A 26,912-nucleotide genomic window follows, 5' to 3' on the forward strand; every position below is an offset into this window, starting at 1 on the left:
ATGTGGACAAAGTAAAGGGGTCTGAATACATTCCGAATACACTGTCACCAATTAATTGATTAAAAGACACTGTTTGGCAATGAAGGTCTACATTAGCCTCAACAGCACTCTGTAGGGTAGCACTATGTTGTAGCCGGATGTAAGCTATCTTCCGTCCCCCTCTGGGTACATTGACTTCAATACAAAACCTAGGTGGCTCATGGTTCTCACCCCCTTCCATAAATTTACAGTGACAGTCTTCTAACATATCAGAGCTCTTTCAGCAATAACTGATGCCGAGCAGTTGCCATACCAGGTGGTGATGCAACCAGTCAGGATGCTCTCGATGGTGCAGCTGTAAAACTTTTGAAGAATCTGGGGACCCATGCCAAATGTTTTCAGTTTCCTGAGGGGTAAAAGGTGTTGTCGTGCCCTCTTCATAACTGTCTTGGTGTGTTTGGACCATGATAGTGTCCACATCACCAACGAACTAAGGAACTTGAAACTCTCAACCCGTTCCACTACAACCCCGTCGTTGTTAATGGGGGGCCTGTTGGGTCCTCCTTTTCCTATAGTCCACAATCAGCTCCTTTGTCTTGCTCACATTGAGGGAGAGGTTGTTGTCCTGGCACCACACTGCCAGGTCTCTGACCTTCTCCTTACAGGCTGTCTTATCGATGTTGGTGATCAGGCCTACTGCTGTTGTGTTGTCAGCAAACTTAATGATGGTGTTGGAGTCATGCTTGGCCACGCAGTCGTGGGTGAACAGGGAGTACAGAAGGGGACTAAGCACGCACCCCCGAGGGACCCCAGTGTTGAAGATCAGCGTGGCAGATGTTTGTTGCCTACCCTCACCATCTGGGGGCAGCCCGTCAGGAAGTCCTCGATCCAGTTGCAAAGGGAGGTGTTTAGTCCCAGGGTCCTTAGCTTAGTTATGAGCTTTGTGGGCACTATGGTGTTGAACACTGAGCTGTAGTCAATGAACAGCATTCTCACATAGGTGTTCCTTTTGTACAGGTGGGAAAGGGCCGTGTGGAGTGCGATTGAGATGACGTCATCTGTTGGGGCGGTATGCGAATTGGAGTGGGTCTAGGGTTTCCCATGATGGTGTTGATGTGAGCCATGACCAACCTTTCAAAGTACTTCATGGCTACTGACGTGAGTGCTACGGGGCGGTAATCATTTAGGCAGGCTTCCTTCGCTTTCTTGGGCACTAGAGACTATGGTGGTCTGCTTGAAACAAGTAGGTATTACAGACTTGGTCAGGGAGAGGTTGAAAATGCCAGTTGGTCTGTGCATGCTTTGAGTACACATTCTGGTAATCCATCTGGCCCTGCGGCTTTATGAATGTTGACCTGTTTAAAGGTCTTGCTCACATCGGCTACGGAGAGCATGATCACACAGTAGTCCAGTACAGCTGGTGCTCTCATGCATGTTTCCGTGTTGCTTGCCTCGAAGCGAGAATAAAAGCCATTTAGCTCATCTGGCAGGCTCGCGTCATTAGGTTTCCCTTTGTAGTCCGTAATAGTTTTCAAGCCCTGCCACATCCGACGAGCGTCAGCGCCGGTGTAGAAGGATTCAGTCTTAGTCCTGTATGATGCTTTGCCTGTTTGATGGTTCATCTGAGGGCATAGCAGGATTTCTTAAAAGCGTCCAGAATAAGTGTACCGCACCTTAAAAGCAGAAGCTCTAGCCTTTAGCTTGGTGTGGATATTGCCTGTAATCCATGGCTTTTGGTTGGGAAATGTATGTCACCGTGGGGACGATATCGTCGATGCACTTATTGATGAAGCCGTTGACTGAGGTGGTATACTCCTCAATGCCATTGGATGAATCCCGGAACATATTTCAGTCTATGCTAGCAAATAAGTCCTGTAGCGTAGCATCCATGTTATCTGACCACTTCTGTATTGAGCGAGTCACTGGTACTTCATGCTTTAGTTTTTGCTTGTAAGCAGGAATCAGGAGGATTCAATTATGGTCAGATTTGCCAAATGGAGGGTGAGGGAGAGCCTTGTATGCTTCTCTGTGTGTGGAGTAAAGGAGGCCTAGATTTTTTTTCTCCCCTGGTTGCACATGTGATATGCTGGTAGAAATGAGGTGAAACGGATTTAAGTTTGTCTGCATTAAAGTCCCGGCCACTAGGAGCATTTTCATGTTTGCTTATGGCCAAATACAGCTCGTTGAGTGCGGTCTTATTGCCAGCACCAGTTTATGGCGGTAAATAGATGGCTACGAATAATATGAATGAGAACTCTCTTGGTAGCGGCAGGGTAGCCTAGTGGTTAGAGCGTTGGACTAGTAACCGAAAGGTTGCAAGTTCGAATCCCCGAGCTGACAAGGTACAAATCTGTCGTTCTGCCCCTGAACAGGCAGTTAACCCACTGTTCCTAGGCCGTCATTGAAAATAAGAATTTGTTCTTAACTGACTTGCCTAGCAAAATAAAGGTAAAATAAAAAAATTTTAAAAAAAAAGATATTGCGGTTGTCACATAAGCTGAATACAACACCTTACAGTGGAATGCTTACTTACAAGCTCTTAATTAACCAACAATGCAGTTAAGAAAAAAAGAAGAAATAAAAGTAACAAATAATTAAAGAGCAGCAGTAAAATAACAATAGCAATTCTATATACTGGGGCTACCTTTACAGAGTCAATGTGCAGGGGCACCAGGCACCGGTCTGTAGCTTATCATGGGGTATTTTACCTCAGGCGAGCAATACCTCGAGACTTCTTTAACTTCTTCAATATGGGGGCGCACTTTTAATTTTTGGATAAAAAAACATTCCCGTTTTAAACAAGATATTTTGTCACGAAAAGATGCTCGACTATGCATATAATTGACAGCTTTGGAAACCTAAACTGCAAAGATATTATCTGTGAGTGCCACAGAACTGATGCTACAGGCGAAACCAAGATGAAATTTCAAACAGGAAATGGCCCAGATTTTGAAGGCGCTGTGTTCAAAGCTGTGTTCCAATGTCTCCTTATATGGCTATGAATGCGCCAGGGAATGAGCTTACACTTTCTGTCGTTTCCCCAAGGTGTCTGCAGCATTGTGACGTATTTGTAGGCATATCATTGGAAGATTGACCATTTTACATTACATCTACCAGGTGCTCGCTTGGTGTCCTCCGTCGCAATTATTGCATAATCTCCAGCTGCGTGTATTTTTCCATTTGCTTCCGAGGAGAGACCCAACTGCCACGAATGATTTATCATCGAATAGATATGAGAAAAACACCTTGAGGATGATTCTAAACAACGTTTGCCATGTTTCTGTCGATATTATGGAGTTAATTTGGAAAAAAGTTTGGTGTTGTAATGACTGAATTTTTGTTTTCTTTTCTTAGCCAAACGTGATGAACAAAACGGAGCGATTTCTCCTACACAAATAATCTTTTTGGAAAAACTGAACATTTGCTATCTAACTGAGTCTCCTCATTGAAAACATCTGAAGTTCTTCAAAGGTAAATTATTTTATTTGAATGCTTTTCTTGTTTTTCTGAAAATTTTGCCTGCTGAATGCTAGGCTTAATGCTATGCTAGGCTATCAATACTCGTACACAAATGCTTGTTTAGCTATGGTTCAAAAGCATATTTTGAAAATCTGAGATGACAGTGTTGTTAACAAAAGGCTAAGCTTGAGAGCAAATATATTTATTTCATTTCATTTGCGATTTTCATGAATAGTTAACGTTGCGTTATGGTAATGAGCTTGAGGCTATAAATAGGATCCCGGATACGGGATTGCTCGTCACAACAGGTTAAACAGCATGATCATTACACAGGTGCATGTCTCAAGTTTTGAGGGAGTGATCCATTGACATGCTGCCTGCAGGAATGTCCACCAGACAGAGAGAATTTAATGTTCATTGGTCTACCATAAGCAGCCTCCAACTTAATTTTAGAGAATTTGGCAGTACATTCAACAGGCTTCACAACCACAGACCATGTGTAACCACACCAGCCCAGTACCTCCACATCCCGCTTCTTCATCTGCGGGATCATCTGAGACCAGCCACCCGGACAGCTGATAAAACTGAGGAGTATTTTTGTCTGAAATAAATACCTTTTTTGGTGGAAAAACCTATTCTGATTGGCTGGGCCTGGCTCCCCAGTGGGTGGACCTATGCCCTCCCCTGCCCAGTTATGTGAAATCCATAGATTAGGGCCTATTTCATTAATTTGAATGGACTGATTTCCTTAACCTCTTAACCCCACCCGACATGCAGGCGCCCCATCTAGCCATCTGGAAATGCAAATGCACTACGTTAACTGCTAATAGCACTCGTTAAAACTCAAACGTTCATTAAAACACACATGCAGGGTACTGAATTAAAGCTACACTCGTTGTGAATCCAGCCAACAAGTCAGATTTTTAAAATGCTTTTCGGCGAAAGCATGAGAAGCTATTATCTAATAGCATGCAACACCCCAAAATACCTGAAGGGGATGTAAACAAAATAATTAGCATAGCCGGCACTACACAAAACGCAGAAATAAAATATAAAACATTCATTACCTTTGACCAGCTTCTTTGTTGGCACTCCTAGATGTCCCATAAACATCACTATTGGGTCTTTTTTTCCAATTAAATCGGTCCATATATACCCTAAATATCGATCTATGAAAAGTGTGTGATCCAGGAAAAAACACAGTTTTAAAACGCAACGTCATTTTTTAAAATTAAAAAAGTAGACGATAAACTTTCACAAAACACTTCGAAATACCTTTGTAATCCAACTTTAGGTATTAGTAAACGTTAATAATCTATCAAATTGATCACGGGGCGATGTGTATTCAATAGCTCCACGTCTTGAAATCATGGTTGAAAATTTCTCCTCCAAAACATCCTGTCGGAGACCGGAAGGAATGGGCTCTCTCTTACTCGTTTGACCAAGAAACAAAGCCCAGGCAATTGACAAGACTGGCGACATCGTGTGGAAGCTGTAGAACTTGCAATATCAGCCCCATGAAATTTGCTTTCCCATAGACAATACATGCAAGTGGCGCATTGATATTTTTTCCAGTTTTCGGTGATCAGTTTTTCTTGCGCTTTTCGATGAAACACACGTTATGTTATAGTCACAGCCGTGATTTAACCAGTTTTAGAAACGTCAGAGTGTTTTCTATCCACACATACTAATCATATGCATATACTATATTCCTGGCATGAGTAGCAGGACGCTGAAATGTTGCGCGATTTTTAACAGAATGTTCGAAAAAGTAAGGGGTAACCTTAAGAGGTTTTAATGAACTGTAACTCAGTAAAATTGTTGAAATTGTTGCATGATTCGTTTATATTTTTGTTCAGTGTATCTCTTAAAATGAAGTGTCTACATTTCATCTAATCCATGTAAAGATTGTACAACATTTAATATCATATTGTAGGGTGCTAGCTCACCAAATTTCACAGTCATGGACACCAGCACAAGGTTTAGTTATGACAGCTTTGACATGTTCCTCCCTGATGCCTGTCACCCTGCCTGGTTGGCTGCTACTCTGCTGTATGGATCTTCTCTCTGCTGAGCACAGGGCCAGGACCAGTGCTGTGCTGTGATTATAAATATGACGCGGGTTATACAAGGGTTGTAGAGGAGACCAGACCAGGAAGTCAAAGAATGAGTGGGGAGGAGGACATGGGACAAATGTTAGGAATAGGACAGGAGGAGGTAGGGAGGAGAGGATCATAGGAGGTGTAGGACAAGGGAAGAGAGGTGTGGAGGACGACAGGAGAAGTTAGGTGTGGAGAACAGGAAAAGAGAGGTGGGGAGGAGGACAGGAGGAGGGAGTGGGAAGGATGACAGGAGAAGGGAGTGGGAAGGAGGACAGGAGAAGGGAGTGGGGAGGAGGACAGGAGAAGGGAGTGGGGAGGAGGACAGGAGAAGGGAGGTGGGAGGAGGTGGCCAGGAGGACGACAGGTGGAGGTGGGGAGGAGGTGGCCAGGAAGAGTTACGGGGAGGACAGTCAAGGTCAGAGTAGACACGAGTGAGTAACTGCTTTTTCTTCATCTCAGAACCCAGAACCAAATCACATGTGCACTGGACAGTCTACCCAGCAAACTGGGAACATTCCCGTCTCCCTCTCTTCCAACCCTCGCCACTCAGCACATACCCAGATTGTCATGTGCCATTGCAATCTTCACTCTCTCTCTCATTTACATTTTTACATTTTAGTAAGTAAGCGGACAATCTTATCGAGAGCTACTTACAGTAGTGAGTAGATTCTCTCCCACTCTTCTCTCCTCTTCTGTTCTATCATCTGTCCCTTCTGATAAATCTTTCTCCATCCTGTCTCCTGATTTTGCCATCTTTGACCCAACTCTCCTCCCTTTCCGCATCCCCTTTACTCCCGGCTGCCTAGACACTCCCCTTCTGCTCCATGACTGAGTGACTCATTGCGAGCTTACAGAATAGGGCTGCGGGCAGCTGAGCAAAAATGGAGGAAAACCAAACTTCCGGGGGACCTTTCATCCTTTCACTACCTCCTCTCCACCTTTTCTTCCTCTGAATCTGCTGCTAAAGCCACTTTCTATCACTCTACATTTCAAGCTTCTGCCTCTAACCCTAGGAAACTCTTTCCACATTCCTCTCCCTCCTTAATCTTCCACCCCCTCCTTCCTTCCTCCCTGCGGACGTCTTTGTCAAGCACTTTGAAAAGAAGATTGATGACATCCACTCCTCATTCACCCAACCAATTGAGTCCACTGGTCCCACTCACACTTATTAACTACCTTTCTGCCCTCTCTCTCCAGATGAAATACTGTGAGGTCCGGCCACTGGTGAGGTTCGGCTTCCCGACAACCTGCCCACTCGACCTGATCCCCTCCTCTCTTCTCCACACCATCTCTGGAGACCTTCTCCCATTCCTCACTTCCCTCATCAACTCATCCCTGACCACTGGTTGTGTCCCATCTGACTTAAAAATGTCCCGAGTTGCTCCCCTCCTCAAGAAACCCTCAACTCCTCTGACGTCAAAAACTACAGACCTGTATCCCTTTTCAATTTTTTTCCCCAAAAACTTGAGCGTGCTGTCTCTGACCAATTCTCTTGCTATCTCTCTCAGAACAATCTTCCTGACCCTAATCAGGACAGGTCACTCAACCGAGACTGTTCTTCTCTGTGTCAGGAAGGCCCCCCGCACTGCCAAATCTGACTCCTCTGTTCTTATCCTCCTAGATCTATCCGCTGCCTTCGACACTGTGAACCATCAGATCCTCCTTTCCACCCTCTCAGGGCTGGGCGTCTCAGGCTCTGCACACTCTTGGATTGCATCCTACCTGGCAGGCCACTTCTACCAGGTAACATGGAGAGGATCTGTATCTGCACCATGTACTTTCCCTCCAGCGCATCGGTTCAAGGCCCTCTTCTCTTCTCTCTCTACACCAAGTCACTAGGGTCTGTTATATCCTCAAATGGTCTCTCCTATCATTGCTATGCGGGTGACACTCAACTACTTTTCTCCTTCCCCCCTTCTGACACCCAGGTGGCGACACATCTCTGCATGTCTGGCAGATATCTCAGCTTGGATGTTGTAACAGCTAATGGGGATCCCTATAAAATAATAAATTACCCCCCAAAAATCACCACCTCAAGATCAACCTTGATAAGCTGGAGCTACTCTTCCTCCCGGGGAAGGCCTGCCCGCTCCAAAACCTCTCTCCACGGTGTCCCCCTCCAAGAGTGCAAAGAACCTTGGTGTGATCCTGGACAAGACCCTGTTCTTTTCTGCATCAAACCTGTGACTTTCTCCTGCAGGTTCATGCTCTACAACATCCTAAGAGTACAATCCTACCTCACACAGGAAGCGGTGAAGGTCCTAATCCAGGCACTTGTCATCTCCCATCTGGACTACTGAAACTCGCTGTTGGCTCGGGTACTCGCTTGTGTCATCTAAACCCTGCAACCTATCCAGAAGGCTGCAGCCCGCCTGGTGTTCAACCTTCCCAAGATTTCCCATGTTACCCCACTCCTACACTCAACCCAGTCCAAGCTCTTTTCTGCCCTGGTACCCCAATGGTGGAACCAGTTTCCCCTGAAGCTAGGACAGCAGAGTTCCTGCCAATCTTCCGAAAACATCTGAAACCCTACCTCTTCAAGTTATATATCTTGTAAACGGATTGCTGACATGAAAAACATTTTGGGACTATATTAATAAACAATGTACTAATGAAACAAATACCAAAATATTGTTTTTGGGCGGAGTTTTCCTTGATGAATGCACCTTAAGATGTAAGTCGCTCTGGATAAGAGCTTCTGCTAAATGACTAAAATGTAAATCTGTAACAACCCCCACAGAACATTCCCCTAAGGTTCTTATTAGGTTTCTAGGTAATGTTGTCATGTTTTGTCATTTATTATCTTGTCTTGTCCCTGTGCTTCCCATTCTATTCGTTTCCCTCTGCTGGTCTTATTAGGTTCTTTCCCTCTTTCTATCCCTCTCTCTCCCCCTCCCTCTCTCACTCTCTCGCTCTCTCTTCTCTCTATCGTTCCGTTCCTGCTCCCAGCTGTTCCTATTCCCCTAATCAATCATTTAGTCTTCCCACACCTGTTCCCGATCCTTTCCCCTGATTAGAGTCCCTATTTCTTCCTTTGTGTTCCGTTCCTGTCCTGTCGGTTCCTTGTCTAGAATTCACCGTGCTGTGTTTGTGTATCGCCCTGTCGTGTCGTGTTTTCCTCAGATGCTGCGTGGTGAGCAGGTGTCTGAGTCTGTCTGGTTCAAGTGCCTTCCCGAGGCAACCTGCTGTTCACCTGCTGTTCAAGATCGAGTCTCCAGTTTGTCCTCGTCATTTCGAGTGAAAGTTGTGTTTTTTGTTTGTATTTACTTTACTGGATTAAAGACTCTGTTTTCGCCAAGTCGCTTTTGGGTCCTCTTTCACCTGCATGACAGAAGGAACCGACCAAGGAATGGACCCAGCGACTTCAGACGCTCGTTACACTGCCGTCGAGATCCAAGGAGCCATGCTCGGCAGACACGAGCAGGAATTGTCTGCTGCTCGCCATGCCGTGGAGAACCTGGCCGCTCAGGTTTCCGACCTCTCTGGACAGTTCCAGAGTCTACGTCTCGTGCCACCTGTTACTTCCTGGCCTGCCGAGCCTCCAGAACCTAGGGTTAATAACCCACCTTGCTACTCCAGGCAGCCCACTGAGTGCCGCTCCTTTCTCACGCAGTGTGAGATTGTGTTCTCTCTCCAACCCAACACATACTCTAGAGAGAGAGCTCGGGTTGCTTACGTCATTTCACTCCTTACTGGCCGGGCTCGAGAATGGGGCACAGCTATCTGGGAGGCAAGGGCTGATTGCTCTAACAAGTTCCAGAACTTTAAAGAGGAGATGATTCGGGTTTTTGACCGTTCAGTTTTTGGTAGGGAGGCTTCTAGGGCCCTGGCTTCCTTATGCCAAGGTGAACGGTCCATAACGGATTATTCTATTGAGTTTCGCACTCTTGCTGCCTCTAGTGAGTGGAACGAGCCGGCGCTGCTCGCTCGTTTTCTGGAGGGACTCCACGCAGTGGTTAAGGATGAGATTCTCTCTCGGGAGGTTCCTTCAGATGTGGACTCTTTGATTGCTCTCGCCATCCGCATAGAACGACGTGTAGATCTTCGTCACCGGGCTCGTGGAAGAGAGCTCGCATCAACGGTGTTTCCCTGCTCCGCATCGCAACCATCTCCCTCCTCTGGCTCAGAGACTGAGCCCATGCAGCTGGGAGGGATTCGCATCTCGACTAAGGAGAGGGAACGGAGGATCACCAACCGCCTGTGCCTCTATTGCGGAGTTGCTGGACATTTTGTTAATTCATGTCCAGTAAAAGCCAGAGCTCATCTGTAAGCGGAGGGCTACAGGTGAGCGCAACTACTCAAGTCTCTCCATCAAAATCCTGTACTACTTTGTCGGTCCATCTACGCTGGACCGGTTCGGGTGCTACATGTAGTGCCTTGATAGACTCTGGGGCTGAGGGTTGTTTCATGGACGAAGCATGGGTTCGGAAACATGACATTCCTTTCAGAGAGTTAGAGAAGCCTACGCCCATGTTCGCCTTAGATGGTAGTCATCTTCCCAGTATCAGATTTGAGACACTACCTTTAACCCTCACAGTATCTGGTAACCACAGTGAGACTATTTCTTTTTTGATTTTTCGTTCACCGTTTACACCTGTTGTTTTGGGTCATCCCTGGCTAGTATGTCATAATCCTTCTATTAATTGGTCTAGTAATTCTATCCTATCCTGGAACGTTTCTTGTCATGTGAAGTGTTTAATGTCTGCCATCCCTCCCGTTTCTTCTGTCCCTACTTCTCAGGAGGAACCTGGCGATTTGACAGGAGTGCCGGAGGAATATCATGATCTGCGCACGGTCTTCAGTCGGTCCCGAGCCAACTCCCTTCCTCCTCACCGGTCGTATGATTGTAGTATTGATCTCCTTCCGGGGACCACTCCTCCTCGGGGTAGACTATACTCTCTGTCGGCTCCCGAACGTAAGGCTCTCGAGGATTATTTGTCTGTGTCTCTTGACGCCGGTACCATAGTGCCTTCTTCCTCTCCGGCCGGGGCGGGGTTCTTTTTGTTAAGAAGAAGGACGGTACTCTGCGCCCTGCGTGGATTATCGAGGCTGAATGACATAACGGTTAAGAATCGTTATCCGCTTCCCCTTATGTCATCAGCCTTCGAGATTCTGCAGGGAGCCAGGTGCTTTACTAAGTTGGACCTTCGTAACGCTTACCATCTCGTGCGCATCAGAGAGGGGGACGAGTGGAAAACGGCGTTTAACACTCCGTTAGGGCATTTTGAGTACCGGGTTCTGCCGTTTGGTCTCGCCAATGCGCCAGCTGTTTTTCAGGCATTAGTTAATGATGTTCTGAGAGACATGCTGAACATCTTTGTTTTTGTCTATCTTGACGATATCCTGATTTTTTTCTCCGTCACTCGAGATTCATGTTCAGCACGTTCGACGTGTTCTACAGCGCCTTTTAGAGAATTGTCTCTACGTAAAGTCTGAGAAGTGCTCTTTTCATGTCTCCTCCGTTACTTTTCTCGGTTCCGTTATTTCCGCTGAAGGCATTCAGATGGATTCCGCTAAGGTCCAAGCTGTCAGTGATTGGCCCGTTCCAAGGTCACGTGTCGAGTTGCAGCGCTTTTTAGGTTTCGCTAATTTCTATCGGCGTTTCATTCGTAATTTCGGTCAAGTTGCTGCCCCTCTCACAGCTCTTACTTCTGTCAAGACGTGTTTTAAGTGGTCCGGTTCCGCCCAGGGAGCTTTTGATCTTCTAAAAGAACGTTTTACGTCCGCTCCTATCCTCGTTACTCCTGACGTCACTAGACAATTCATTGTCGAGGTTGACGCTTCAGAGGTAGGCGTGGGAGCCATTCTATCCCAGCGCTTCCAGTCTGACGATAAGGTTCATCCTTGCGCTTATTTTTCTCATCGCCTGTCGCCATCTGAGCGCAACTATGATGTGGGTAACCGTGAACTGCTCGCCATCCGCTTAGCCCTAGGCGAATGGCGACAGTGGTTGGAGGGGGCGACCGTTCCTTTTGTCGTTTGGACAGACCATAAGAACCTTGAGTACATCCGTTCTGCCAAACGACTTAATGCCCGTCAAGCTCGTTGGGCGTTGTTTTTCGCTCGTTTCGAGTTTGTGATTTCTTACCGTCCGGGTAGCAAGAACACCAAGCCTGATGCCTTATCCCGTCTGTTTAGTTCTTCTGTGGCTTCTACTGATCCCGAGGGGATTCTTCCTTATGGGCGTGTTGTCGGGTTAACAGTCTGGGGAATTGAAAGACAGGTTAAGCAAGCACTCACGCACACTGCGTCGCCGCGCGCTTGTCCTAGTAACCTCCTTTTCGTTCCTGTTTCCACTCGTCTGGCTGTTCTTCAGTGGGCTCACTCTGCCAAGTTAGCTGGTCATCCCGGTGTTCGAGGCACTCTTGCGTCTATTCGCCAGCGCTTTTGGTGGCCGACTCAGGAGCGTGACACGCGCCGTTTCGTGGCTGCTTGTTCGGACTGCGCGCAGACTAAGTCGGGTAACTCTCCTCCTGCCGGTCGTCTCAGACCGCTCCCCATTCCTTCTCGACCATGGTCTCACATCGCCCTAGACTTCATTACCGGTCTGCCTTTGTCTGCGGGGAAGACTGTGATTCTTATGGTTGTCGATAGGTTCTCTAAGGCGGCACATTTCATTCCCCTCGCTAAACTTCCTTCCGCTAAGGAGACGGCACAAATCATTATCGAGAATGTATTCAGAATTCATGGCCTCCCGTTAGACGCCGTTTCAGACAGAGGCCCGCAATTCACGTCACAGTTTTGGAGGGAGTTCTGTCGTTTGATTGGTGCGTCCGTCAGTCTCTCTTCCGGGTTTCATCCCCAGTCTAACGGTCAAGCAGAGAGGGCCAATCAGACGATTGGTCGCATACTACGCAGCCTTTCTTTCAGAAACCCTGCGTCTTGGGCAGAACAGCTCCCCTGGGCAGAATACGCTCACAATTCGCTTCCTTCGTCTGCTACCGGGTTATCTCCGTTTCAGAGTAGTCTGGGTTACCAGCCTCCTCTGTTCTCATCCCAGCTTGCCGAGTCCAGCGTTCCCTCCGCTCAAGCGTTTGTCCAACGTTGTGAGCGCACCTGGAGGAGGGTGAGGTCTGCACTTTGCCGTTACAGGGCACAGACTGTGAGAGCCGCCAATAAACGCAGGATTAAGAGTCCAAGGTATTGTTGCGGCCAGAGAGTGTGGCTTTCCACTCGCAACCTTCCTCTTACGACAGCTTCTCGTAAGTTGACTCCGCGGTTCATTGGTCCGTTCCGTGTCTCCCAGGTCGTCAATCCTGTCGCTGTGCGACTGCTTCTTCCGCGACATCTTCGTCGCGTCCATCCTGTCTTCCATGTCTCCTGTGTCAAGCCCTTTCTTCGCACCCCCGTTCGTCTTCCCTCCCCCTCCCGTCCTTGTCGAGAGCGCACCTATTTACAAGGTACATAAGATCATGGACATGCGTTCTCGGGGACGGGGTCACCAATACTTAGTGGATTGGGAGGGTTACGGTCCTGAGGAGAGGAGTTGGGTTCCGTCTCGGGACGTGCTGGACCGTTCACTCATTGATGATTTCCTCCGTTGCCGCCAGGATTCCTCCTCGAGTGCGCCAGGAGGCGCTCGGTGAGTGGGGGTACTGTCATGTTTTGTCATTTATTATCTTGTCTTGTCCCTGTGCTTCCCATTCTATTCGTTTCCCTCTGCTGGTCTTATTAGGTTCTTTCCCTCTTTCTATCCCTCTCTCTCCCCCTCCCTCTCTCACTCTCTCGCTCTCTCTTCTCTCTATCGTTCCGTTCCTGCTCCCAGCTGTTCCTATTCCCTAATCAATCATTTAGTCTTCCCACACCTGTTCCCGATCCTTTCCCCTGATTAGAGTCCCTATTTCTTCCTTTGTGTTCCGTTCCTGTCCTGTCGGTTCCTTGTCTAGAATTCACCGTGCTGTGTTTGTGTATCGCCCTGTCGTGTCGTGTTTTCCTCAGATGCTGCGTGGTGAGCAGGTGTCTGAGTCTGTCTGGTTCAAGTGCCTTCCCGAGGCAACCTGCTGTTCACCTGCTGTTCAAGATCGAGTCTCCAGTTTGTCCTCGTCATTTCGAGTGAAAGTTGTGTTTTTTGTTTGTATTTACTTTACTGGATTAAAGACTCTGTTTTCGCCAAGTCGCTTTTGGGTCCTCTTTCACCTGCATGACAAATGTAATAACAAAATGTGTTCTGGGAACATTCTTGCAACATCAGTTGAATATTTTATACAAAAATGGTATTATCATCACCACAACTGGACAGTATTTTTTTGTTTTTAGAACTTTTGGGACAACCTAATGAATGTTCTGGGAACGTTCACAGAACCCATTTTGGTTTGCTGGGTAGTCCATCACCAGAGACTATGAATGAAATGATGCACAACATCAGTTGTAGAAATAAAACAAACTGATAATGCTAATAATAACAATGCTCAATCTATTGGAAACCATTTAAAAGTAAATAGATAGCAGCCTATATAGAGAAACATGTCATTAAACATAGGCAAAACAAAATTGTTGCTGACAATTTGGGGTCACTTAATTACTGGTAAACACAAAATGGCCAGGTAGGGAGGGAGAGTAGGTCTTTCTGAAAACAACGCAGTACCAATTATTCTGGAGTTGCAAATTTAATTAAGCACCAGCAGATAAAAGTAACAAAATTATAAAAACATTTTTTCCCCATCCGCTTTCTTTTCAAGGTTATTTGTCTCTGACCAACACCTCCATTCATTTATTTCAGGACTTTTCGATGTTATGATTTATAAATGAGCACTCTCTCTCTGATTTCATTAACTAGCTAAAAACTAGGGCTAAAACAAGGTATCCCTAATAACAAACAATTGGTGGGCGGGCTGAAAACAGCCTAGTGGCTATAGTAGCAGAGGCATGGCAAAAGACTATACACACAAACAGTGACAAAACACACACACACACACCTGTTGAGGTGGGATTCCGCTATAAGTTATGCAGCATTAAGTATCGCAGAGGCTTCCAGAAGGCTTCATCCTAATATGACAGCCTTCATTTGCTTAATTTCACATAGCGCATCTGGTACAATACCCACCCTGACAGAGTGTCACATTGAGGAAACCACCTCTCCTAACAAATAATAATTATGAAATAAAAATGCATAAAGAGCTGGCCTGACTGAGGAGGAGCTAAATTAAGCTGCAGGGAGCACAAGGCCGTGCCCCTGGGGCCGCTAGGACAAGGGCAGGGGTGTGTGTGTGTCTACTGGCTGGGAGGGACAAGGTCAGGGGTCCAGACCCAGTACACACAGAGGTCCAGATCCAGTACACACAGAGGTCCAGACCCAGTACACACAGAGGTCCAGACCCAGTACACACAGAGGCTCAGACCCAGTACACACAGAGGCCGAGACCCACAGCTCACACTGACCGACCCAGCCTCAGGTTTAAAGCTGATGGGCTCTAACAGTCAACGACTGCATGTCACAAACCCCCACACTACATATCACCAATGTCAGGAGTTTTTGTTGAGGAGGCAGAGTAAGGTCACGAGAGGGATAATGATGTGAGGGCATGCATTAAACTCTGCTGCTCCCTGTCATCATAGCATATATCTCTATTAAGGGTAATCTGCTACATATCACCAATGTACAATCCAAGTACAATCCAGAAAATCACATTGTAGGATTTTTAATGAATTTATTTGCAAATTATGGTGGAAAATAAGTATTTGGCCAATAACAAATGTTTATCTCAATACTTTGTTATATACCCTTTGTTGGCAATGACAGAGGTCAAACATTTTCTGTACGTCTTCACAAGGTTTTCACACACTGTTGCTGGTATTTTGGCCCATTCCTCCATGCAGATCTCCTCTAAAGCGGTGATGTTTTGGGACTGTTGCTGGGCAACATGGACTTTCAACTCCCTCCAAAGATTTTCTATGGGGTTGAGATCTGGAGACTGGCTAGGCCAATCCAGGACCTTGAAATGCTTCTTACGAAGCCACTCCTTCGTTGCCCGGGCGGTGTGTTTGGGATCATTGAAAGACCCAGCCACGTTTCATCTTCAATTCCCTTGCTGATGGAAGGAGGTTTTCACTCAAAATCTCACGATACATGGCCCCATTCATTCTTTCCTTTACACGGATCAGTCGTCCTGGTCCCTTTGCAGAAAAACAGCCCCAAAACATGATGTTTCCACCCCCATGCTTCACAGTAGATATGGTGTTCTTTGGATGCAACTCAGCATTCTTTGTCCTCCAAACACGACGAGTTGAGTTTTTACCAAAAAGTTATATTTTGGTTTCATTTGACCATATGACATTCTCCCAATCTTCTTCTGGATCATCCAAATGCCCTTTTGCAAACTTCAGACGGGCCTGTACTGGTACTGTACATGTACTGGCTTAAGCAGGGGGACACGTCTGGCAATACAGGATTTGAGTCCCTGGCGGCGTAGTGTGTTACTGATGGTAGGCTTTGTTACTTTGGTCCCAGCTCTCTGCAGGTCATTCACTAGGTCCCCCCGTGTGGTTCTGGGATTTTTGCTCACCGTTCTTGTGATCAACTTGACCCCACGGGGTGAGATCTTGAGCGGAGCCCCAGAACGAGGAAGATAATCAGTGGTCTTGTATGTCTTCCATTTCTTAATAATTGCTCCCACAGTTGATTTCTTCAAACCAAGCTGCTTACCTATTGCAGATTCCGTCTTCCCAGCCTGGTGCAGGTCTACACTTTTGTTTCTGGTGTCCTTTGACAGCTCTTTGGTCTTGGCCATAGTGGAGTTTGGAGTGTGACTGTTTGAGGTTGTGGACAGGTATCTTTTCTACTGATAACAAGTTCAAACAGGTGCCATTAATACAGGTAAAGAGTGGAGGACAGAGGAGCCTCTTAAAGAAGAAGTTACAGGTCTGTGAGAGCCAGACATCTTGCTTGTTTGTAGGTGACCAAATACTTCTTTCCCACCATAATTTGGAAATAAATTCATTAAAAATCCTACAATGTGAATTTCTGGAATTTTCTTCTCTCATTTTGTCTGTAATAGTTGAAGTGTACCTATGATGAAAATACAGGCCTCTCTCATCTTTTTAAGTGGGAGAACTTGCACAATTGGTGGCTGACTAAATACTTTTTTTGCTCCACTGTATCAGTTCTTCCTCCACTTCTCCCTCCAATTAAACAGACCAATATTAGACTATCAAAGCATTTTAAAACAAAATCAATGACAAACAGGGAATTTAAAATGAGCAACGTAATGCATTACAAGCTCAACCCAGTGGATTTATGGTGAGTTTTGTTTTGTAATCAGGATGCAAAGATCTCCACTTAGGTAGCTAGTTTCACTGGCCTGGGGTCAGTTCCACTCCTGTGTCTGCAATAGTGTGGACCTGGGATGGGTGGATGGAGGGAAGGGAAGGGAGAGAGGAGGGCAGTGATCCATGCCATGTCTTAATGCCTGCAGGTCCCATTGCCTCTACCCCATGGTGAGCACGCTCACCCCCACCACCTTCCATTAATATTTTATGTGCCTGTCTGCCTCTGGAGAAATTATGTGTTTTTTTTGACTGACCGAGGCTCACACCTAGAGAGGGAGAGGCAGGTAGGGTCACCATGTTGTCCCCAGTCCTCCCACGCTAACCCAATTGTCACATGCCTGGCCATGCACTTTGAACGGTAATATGAATAATAACAGATCATATGTATTTATGCATTTATAGACTGTATTTTATTTCTGTATTATGTAAAATAGGTGAAATAAGCTCAAAATGGTTCACTCAACACTACTATTTCACAGCAGGCACACTATTTGTGTTGCTGATAATGATTTTTTTGTGTGTTCTGTGCTCATTCGAGCAATATGTTTCCAGGGTTTTTCAGATCAAAGCTGAGATAGATAGGTGGGTGAAGATATTATTCGCTTCCTTGATATGCTCGTGCTCACACACATTTACAGCCATTACATTTACTGATAGTAGTTTGGGGAATGGAATCCCTATGGGGCATAATGTTTTGTCACTAGGATAGGTTTGGCTTTGATTGATTTCTAATTAAACAATGTTTCAAGGGAGATGGAAAAAATACATAGAATTGCTAAATGTGATTTCTCCCAAACACCTATTCATATTTGTATTCCATTCATGGATGGGGTGAGTTTTTGTATTATACTGTAAGATGGGTTTCACCATCTGTGCTATTGGGGATATTGACCATTGTGTCTTGGTGGGGGACGTGAGAGATACTCTGAGAGATATGCTATGATGACAGGGAGCAGCAGAGTTTAATGCATGCCCTCACATCATTATCCCTCTCGTGACCTTACTCTGCCTCCTCAACAAAAACTCCTCTCATTGGTGATATGTAGCAGGCTACCCTTAATAGATATCTCACTGGTTAGGACCGCAACCTTATTTCACTGCCATCTAGAATCATCTGAGAAACAATGAATGGGATTGCCTCATCTATTTACCATATCAAATATTACTCAAACACTATTACAATGGTTTTTTGATTTACACCAATGTAGTCACCAACTTGCAGTGTGGGGGTTTGTGACATGCAGTCGTTGACTGTTAGAGCCCATCAGCTTTAAACCTGAGGCTGGGTCAGTCAGTGTGAGCTGTGGGTCTGGGCCTCTGTGTGTACTGGGTCTGAGCCTCTGTGTGTACTGGGTCTGGACCTCTGTGTGTACTGGGTCTGAGCCTCTGTGTGTACTGGGTCTGGACCTCTGTGTGTACTGGGTCTGGACCTCTGTGTGTACTGGGTCTGGACCTCTGTGTGTTCAAACAGGTGCCATTAATACAGGTAACGAGTGGAGGACAGAGGAGCCTTTTAAAGAAGAAGTTACAGGTCTGTGAGAGCCAGAAATCTTGCTTGTGTCACGCCCTGGTCGAAGTATGTATGTTTTTCTTCATTTATTTGGTCAGGCCAGGGGGTGACATGGGTTATTGTGGTGCGTTTTTGTCATGGGGTTTTGTGGGGTGTCTAGCATAGTCTATGGCTGCCTGAGGCGGTTCTCAATCAGAGTCAGGTGATTATCGTTGTCTTTGATTGGGAACCATATTTAGGCAGCCATATTCTTTGAGTTGTCGTGGGTGATTGTTCCTGTCTCTGTGTTAGTTGTCACCAGATAGGCTGTATAGGTTTTCACATTTTCCGTTTGTTGTTTTTGTATTGTTCGTGTTTTTCTTTTTTAAAGATGTATCGAACTAACCACGCTGCATTTTGGTCCGACTCTCCTTCAACGGAAGGAAGCCGTTACAGAATCACCCACCACACCCGGACCAAGCAGCGTGGTGACAGGCAGCGACAGCAGAAGCAGCGAAAGGAGGAATGGACATGGGAAGACGTTTTGGATGGCAAGGGTTGTTACACTTGGGAGGTGATACTGGCTGGAAGAGATCGCCTCCCATGGGAACAGGTGGAGGCACTTAGGAGAGCAGAGGCAGCCGGAGAGAGGAGCCGATGATACGAGGGAACAAGGTTGGCAAGGAAGCCCGAAAGTCAGCCCCAAAAATGTATTGGAGGGGGGCTCAGGGAGAGAGTGTGGCAGAGTCAGGGTTCAGACCTGAGCCAACTCCCTCTGTTTATCGTGAGGAGCAGCGATCACAGGACTTCTGGACTTGGGAGGAGATATTGGACGGAAAAGGACCCTGGGCACAGCCTGGTGAATATCGACGCCCCAAAAAAGAACTGGAGGCCGCGAAAGCGGCGAGGCGCTGGTATGAAGAGGCAGCACGGCGACACGGATGGAAGCCTGAGAATCAGCCCCAAAAATGTATTGGGGAGAGGGTCACAGGGAGTATGGCTACGCCAGGTAGGAGACCTGCGCAAACTTCCTGTGCTTACCGGGGGGCTAAAGAGCCCGGGCAGGCACCGTGTTATGCTATGGAGCCCGCATAGCCCGGTGCGGTACATACCAGCTCTACATATTGGCCGGGCTAGAGTGGGCATCGAGCCAGGTAAGGTTGGGCAGGCTCTGTGCTCAAGAGCTCCAGTGCGCCTGCACGATCCGGTCTATCCAGTGCCACCTCCACACACCAGTCCTCCGGTGGCAGCTCCCCGCACCAGGCTTCCTGTGCGTGTCCTCGGTCCAGTACCACCAGTACCAGCACCACGCACCAGGCCTTCAGTGCGTCCCACCTGTTTAGCGCTGCCAGAGCCTTTCTCCTCTCCTGCGCTGTCGGAGCCTCCTGCCTGTTCAGCGCTGTCAGAGCCTTTCTCCTCTCCTGCGCTGCCGGAGTCTCCCGCCTGTTCAGCGCAGCCAGAGCCTTCCTCCTCTACAGCGCTGCTGGAGTCTCCTGCCTGTTCAGCGCAGCCTGAGCTGCCAGCCTGCATGAAGCAGCCTGAGCTGTCAGTCTGCATGAAGCAGCCTGAGATGCCAGCCTGCATGAAGCAGCCTGAGCTGTCAGTCTGCATGAAGCAGCCTGAGCTGTCAGTCTGCATGGAGCAGCCTGAGCTGTCAGTCTGCATGGAGCAGCCAGAGCTGTCAGTCTGCATGGAGCATTGTTCCTGTCTCTGTGTTAGTTGTCACCAGATAGGCTGTATAGGTTTTCACATTCCGTTTGTTGTTTTTGTATTGTTCGTGTTTTTCTTTATTAAAGATGTATCGAACTAACCACGCTGCATTTTGGTCCGACTCTCCTTCAATGGAAGAAAGCCGTTACAGCTTGTTTGTAGGTGACAAAATACTTATTTTCCAGCATAATTTGCAAATAAATTCATTAAAAATCCTACAATGTGATTTTCTGGATTTTTTAAATCATTTTGTCTGTCATAGTTGAAGTGTACCTGTGATGAAAATTACAGGCCTCTCTCATCTTTTTAAGTGGTAGAACTTGCACAATTGGTGGCTGACTAAATACTTTTTTGCCCCACTGTATATAATGACTGAAATATTAATCTGTCCTATTACTGATATGAGATTCAGTCCCCTGTTGGTCCCTGTCAGATCATCCATCCACTGACTGACTGCATGATAGAGTCCAACTCATCTAAATACAAATACTATTTATTACAGCAGATATATCCTTCAAGTTGCTGTGTGGTAAGTCAAGCATTCAAGGCCACATTATTAAAAGTATGCTAATGCTGATAGAGATCTTACAGTTGATTGTTTAACAGCTAAAAATGCTAAGCTGTAACAATCAATTCAAAGTGTATTGGTCACGTACACATATTTGCAGATGTTATTGCAGATGCAGGGAAATGCTTGCGTTGCTAGCTCCAACAGTGCAGTAATACCTAACAATACAAAAACAATGTATCCATATCTTGCGTCACTGATTTTAGCATTTGCTGACTCTTGAAGATTTGTTTCATCATGACTTCCATCGACAAAGTTTTGACTGGTTATGATTAAAGACATTTTTATACACCTGTATACGTTTGGTAAAAGGCCATTTGACACAGTGCTTAGTCCATAGATAGTGTTCCTGGTATCCATAAGATAAGGAGTTATACTATATTACAAACATGATACTTGGCTACAAAGGTAAAAGAGACTATAATCAACAAAGGTCTTCACCTACAGTACACCATCGATCCAATATATGCTTGTGTGGATGTGTGTGATATAGAAACCGGCAGCATACTACACTGCACTAGCCCCTTGAACCTTAGATGTAATCTCATCAGTGATAGGAAGTCAGAGAGAGCCTTAGAAAGATAACACAACAACATCGCCAGATAGCTTTGCAAAAATCCATAATTCAGACTGGCCTAATAAAAGATTATGATTCTGTAAGCCGCTAAGCTCACTGCTTCCACTAACCAGACAAACGAGCAACAAGCAGCATCCTAAGTCCCCAGTGTGGTCTTCCCAAACCAATATGAGAATAAAGGAGGTAATGTGGTATTCTGATACACATGCGTGATGAAACTAAAGCAGTGCATAATGTTGGGGGAAAAGAACACCAGGGACGATTTGTGTGTCACCGTTTGTATGCAGATTGCTGCTGTATGGCACCAGCGGTAGAGGAGCCGAGGCACGCACCTGCTAACTGAAATTATGCGATTCTGCTCAGCTTCAAATAGATTTCCCTGGATTTCCCTAGATTTCATTAGAATCCTCACAGACACCGACCCTGTCTGTCCACTGAGTCACACTGCACTGCCAAGTAGATAAAACATACAGACACATAGACAGGTCCATATGGATACAAAGACAAATACACATCAAATGTACAGTACACAACGGCAGAGAGAGACAGGGGTAATGTAGAGAGAGAAAATGCGAGAGACAGAGAAGCAGACAAACTGAAACTTAAGCTGAGAGAAAGAGGCAAACATTTAGACAGAGGGAAAGTAAAAGAGAGAAAGGGATAGAAACAGGCACAGCTACAACAACTGAGTAGAGACATACTAGGAGATGCAACCAGACAGAGGCAATGAGACAAACACAAACAGAGACAGACAGGTTGAGGTGATAGGGCATGTCAGGTGGCGGTGTGTGCTCTCCTTACACACACACACACACACACACACACACACACACACACACACACACACACACACACACACACACACACACACACACACACACACACACACACACACACACACACACACACACACACACACACACACACACACACACACACACACACACACACACACACATACACACTTACCCTCACACACTGGACAGCACTCTCCGGGTACGGTCACTGGGTTGAGGCAGCTGTGCCCACAAGCAGCGGCCACACACCGGGAGTCACCACTCACACACTGGCAGAACGTACAGTCGTCCTCACGCCAGTGGTCTCCGTGTGCTAGGATCTCCCCATTCACGTAGCAACCTGCGAAGTTCAGCACTGGGTAGATGGGGTCTGGAAAAGAGATAGTTGGAGAAAATATTGATTAAGATTAAAGACCCCAAAACAACAGAACAGGAGCCCATAACTTGAATCCCAGATGGAATAGCAGTCGGAAGTGTGTTTTTGTCTTGTCCCATCCTGTCCCTTGTTTATATCATTTTCTTCATGTATATTTTGTATATATTTTAATCTCAATTTCCATCTACGGACTGAATATACTCTCCTGCAACCCGCCTCACTCATTGTGGTATGGATCTGCTATTTTTCTAGTTTAGAACCAGAACCCCGATCAGAAGCTAGCCAGCTAACTAGCTACAAGCTAGTAGTCAGTTAGCAGCTGCTAGCAGTCCTCACCGTTAACTCTGACATCAGCCAGCCTCAACCCGGTCAATTCCTGCCAGTCTGCACAACGCGATATCAATTCAGAGCATATCTGCTTTTTCTCTACTACTTCTCCGGATTCCTACCGGATGCTCTGAACCTTTACACAGGAACATCACAGCTAGCTAGCTGCTATCCGAGTGGCTACAACTGGCTAACGTCTCTGTCCCGAAGCAAGCACCAGTTAGCCTGGAGCTAGCCTTGAGCAAGGCTCATATCCCGGCTATCCAAAGAGGTCAACCAGCCAATTCTTGGGCTACAATACCTCTTTTGCCAATTGGCCTGGACCCTTTACTGCCGACACGGAGCCCTGCCAATTCATCACGACTGGTCTGCCAACGTAACCGTCCGAGGTGGTTTTAACAGGCTCTTCCTTTGCGAAGTCGCCTGAGGCCCATCTGCCAGCCCCGGCACGCTAGTTGTCTGAATTGCCGTGTCTCCAGCTTGCCTAGCGTAGCAGCAACTATGGAATTGGCTCCCTGACTCATCTAGTGTTACTCTTTGGACCCTATAATAACTCGGCTACACATGCCTCTCCCTAATGTCAATATGCCTTGTCTATTGCTGTTTTGGTTAGTGATTATTGTCTTATTTCCAGGTAGAGCCCCTAGCCCTGTCCAATATGCCTTAGATAGCCCTTTTTTTCCACCCCCCCACACATTCGGTGATCTCACCTGGCTTAACTGGAGACAAAACCTCTCTCATCGTCACTTAATGCCTAGGTTTACCGCCACTGTACTCACATCCTACCATACCCTTGTCTGTACATTATGTCTTGAATCTATTCTTCCGCGGACCCAGAAATCTGCTCCTTTTACTTCTATTCTGAACGCACTAGACGACCCTTATCCTACTCATCCTCTGTTCCTCTGGTGATGTAGAGGTTAACCCAGGCCCTCCAGCCCCCAGCACCACTCCAATTCCCCAGGCACTCTCACTTGCTGACTTCTGTAACCCGAAAAGCCTTGGTTTCAGGCATGTTAAAATTAGCCTACTCGCTAAGGTTGTTTTATTCACTGCTTTAGCACTCTCCGCTAACCCTAGCCATGTCAGAATCTTAGGAAGGCCACCAAAAATCCTGAAATTTCCATCCCTAACTATAACATCTTCCAACACAATAGAACTGCCAAAGGGGGCGGAGTCGAAATCTACTGTAGAGATAGCCTGCAGAGGTCTGTCATACTATCCAGATCTGTGCCCAAAAATTCGAGCTTCTATTTCTAAAAATCCACCTTTCCAGAAACAAGTCTCTCACCGTCGCCGCTGGTTATAGACCCCCTTCAGCCCCCAGCTGTGCCCTGGACACCATATGTGAATTGATTGCCCCCCATCTATCTTCAGAGTTTGTACTGTTGGTGACCTAAACTGAGATATGCTTAACACCCCGGCCGTCCTACAATCTAAGCTAGCTAGCCCTCAATCTCACACAAATGATCAAGGAACCTACCAGGTACAACCCTAAATCCGTAACCATGGGCACCTTCTTAGATATCATCCTGACCAACTCGCCCTCTAAATACACCTCAGTCTCAGTGATCACTGCCTCATTGCCTGCGTGCGTGATGGGTCCGCGGTCAAACAACCACCCCTCATCACTGTCAGACGCTCCCTAAAACACTTGAGCCATCAAGGCCTTTCTAATCGACCTGGCCCAGGTATCCTGGAAGGATATTGACCTCATCCCGTCAGTAGAGGATGCCTGGTTGCTCTTTAAAAGTGCTTTCTTTGCCATCTTAAATAAGCATGCCACATTCAAAAAATGTAGAACTAAGAACAGATATAGCCCTTGGTTCACCCTAGACTTGACTGCCCTTGACCAGTACAAAAGCATCCTGTGGCGTTCTGCATTAGCTTCGAATAGCCCCCGCGATATGCAACTTTTCAGGGAAGTCAGGAACCAATATACTCAGTCAGTTAGGAAAGATAAGACTACCTTTTTCAAATAGAAATTTGCATACTGTAGCACTAATTCCAAAACGTTTTGGGGCACTGTAAAGTCCATGGAGAATAAGAGCACCTCCTCCAAGCTGCCCACTGCACTAGGAAACACTGTCTCTACCGATAAATGTACGATAATCGATAATTTCAAGAAGCATTTTTCTACGGCCTGCCATGCTTTCCACCTGGCTACCCCTACCCCTAAGCATTTCCAATCTAAAATTAAATCTAGGATCGGCTTCCTATTTCGCAACAAAGCCTCCTTCACTCATGCTGCCAAACATACCCTCGTAAAATTGACTATCCTACCGATCCTTGACTTTGGCGATGTCATTTACAAAATAGCCTCCAACAACTCAGCAAACTGGATGTATCACAGTGCCATCCGTTTTGTCACCAAAGCCCCATATACTATCCACCACTGTGACCTGTATGCTCTTGTTGGCTGGGCCTCACTACATATTCGTCGCCAAACCCACTGGCTCCAGATCATCTATAAGTCTATAAACCCTGCCTTATCCCAGCAGCACCCACCCACATAGCACACGCTCCAGCAGGTATATTTCACTGATCATCCCCAAAGCCAACACCTCCTTTCGCCGTCTTTCCTTCAAAAATCACTGAAGCTGGAGTCTTATATCTCCCTCTCTAACATTAAGCATCAGCTGTCAGAGCAGCTTACCGATCACTGTACCTGTACACAGCCAATCTGTAAATAGCACACCCATCTGCCAATATCCCCATATTTTTATCCTCTTGCTCTTTTACACCCCAGTATCTCTACTAACATCATCATCTGCATATCTATCACTCCAGTGTTAATGCGAAATTGTAATTATTTTGCCTCTATGTCCTATTTATTGCCTTATCTCCCTACTCTTCTATGTTTTCACACACTGTACATAGATTTTTCTATCGTGTTAATGACCGTACGTTTGTTTATGTGTAACTCTGTGTTGTTGTTTTTGTCACACTGCTTTACTTTATCTTGGCCAGGTCGCAGTTGTAAATGAGAAATTGTTCTCAACTGGCCTACCTGGTGAAAAATTATAATAAAAGAGTTGAAAGGTCCATTTTTCAGAGATCAGGAGTTCGCTCTTCCTCGAGTTGGTGCCCATATAATACCAGGTAAACTCTCACCCTACTTACTCCACAGACGCTCACTAGACTATTTAACTGTAATAGATGTCATGATTCTGACCTGACATTTTCCTCTGTCAAACGGTTTGAGGAAGAAGTGAAGCAAGGAAACATAATTTTAAAAACTTGGTTTGCTATAATTTTGGTTAACCCAGAACTAAAATATTGTGTAATTTTGTCAGATTCAGATTCAGATTTGTCGATTAAGGTCTGGGGGCATACGTGTAAAAGAAAATATTGTCCACAAAGTTTACACCCTTGCATTTACATTACATTTAAGTCATTTAGCAGACGCTCTTATCCAGAGCGACTTACAAATTGGTGCATTCACCTTATGACATCCAGTGGAACAGTCACTTTACAATAGTGCATCTAAAACTTAAGGGGGGGTGAGAGGGATTACTTATCCTATCCTAGGTATTCCTTAAAGAGGTGGGGTTTCAGGTGTCTCCGGAAGGTGGTGATTGACTCCGCTGTCCTGGCGTCGTGAGGGAGTTTGTTCCACCATTGGGGGGCCAGGGCAGCGAACAGTTTTGACTGGGCTGAGCGGGAGCTGTACTTCCTCAGTGGTAGGGAGGCGAGCAGGCCAGAGGTGGATGAACGCAGTGCCCTTGTTTGGGTGTAGGGCCTGATCAGAGCCTGGAGGTACTGAGGTGCCGTTCCCCTCACAGCTCCGTAGGCAAGCACCATGGTCTTGTAGCGGATGCGAGCTTCAACTGGAAGCCAGTGGAGAGAACGGAGGAGCGGGGTGACGTGAGAGAACTTGGGAAGGTTGAACACCAGACGGGCTGCGGCGTTCTGGATGAGTTGAAGGGGTTTAATGGCACAGGCAGGGAGCCCAGCCAACAGCGAGTTGCAGTAATCCAGACGGGAGATGACAAGTGCCTGGATTAGGACCTGCGCCGCTTCCTGTGTGAGGCAGGGTCGTACTCTGCGGATGTTGTAGAGCATGAACCTACAGGAACGGGCCACCGCCTTGATGTTGGTTGAGAACGACAGGGTGTTGTCCAGGATCACGCCAAGGTTCTTGACACTCTGGGAGGAGGACACAATGGAGTTGTCAACCGTGATGGCGAGATCATGGAACGGGCAGTCCTTCCCCGGGAGGAAGAGCAGCTCAGTCTTGCCGAGGTTCAGCTTGAGGTGGTG

At 46.5% G+C, this 26,912-nt stretch overlaps 1 protein-coding gene across 1 annotated transcript in view; it reads right to left on the reverse strand.

Moving 5' to 3' along the window:
* Window positions 1-26,912, reverse strand: part of crim1 (cysteine rich transmembrane BMP regulator 1 (chordin-like)) — a 201,832-nt gene that overhangs the window by 33,861 nt on the left and 141,059 nt on the right. The window contains exon 7 of the mRNA XM_046367155.1: window positions 22,119-22,316. Within this exon, the coding sequence (XP_046223111.1) occupies window positions 22,119-22,316 (198 nt within the window). The remainder of the gene's footprint in view (window positions 1-22,118; window positions 22,317-26,912) is intronic.

Source organism: Oncorhynchus gorbuscha, linkage group LG10 (assembly GCF_021184085.1).
Source record: "Oncorhynchus gorbuscha isolate QuinsamMale2020 ecotype Even-year linkage group LG10, OgorEven_v1.0, whole genome shotgun sequence".
NCBI lineage: Eukaryota > Metazoa > Chordata > Actinopteri > Salmoniformes > Salmonidae > Oncorhynchus > Oncorhynchus gorbuscha.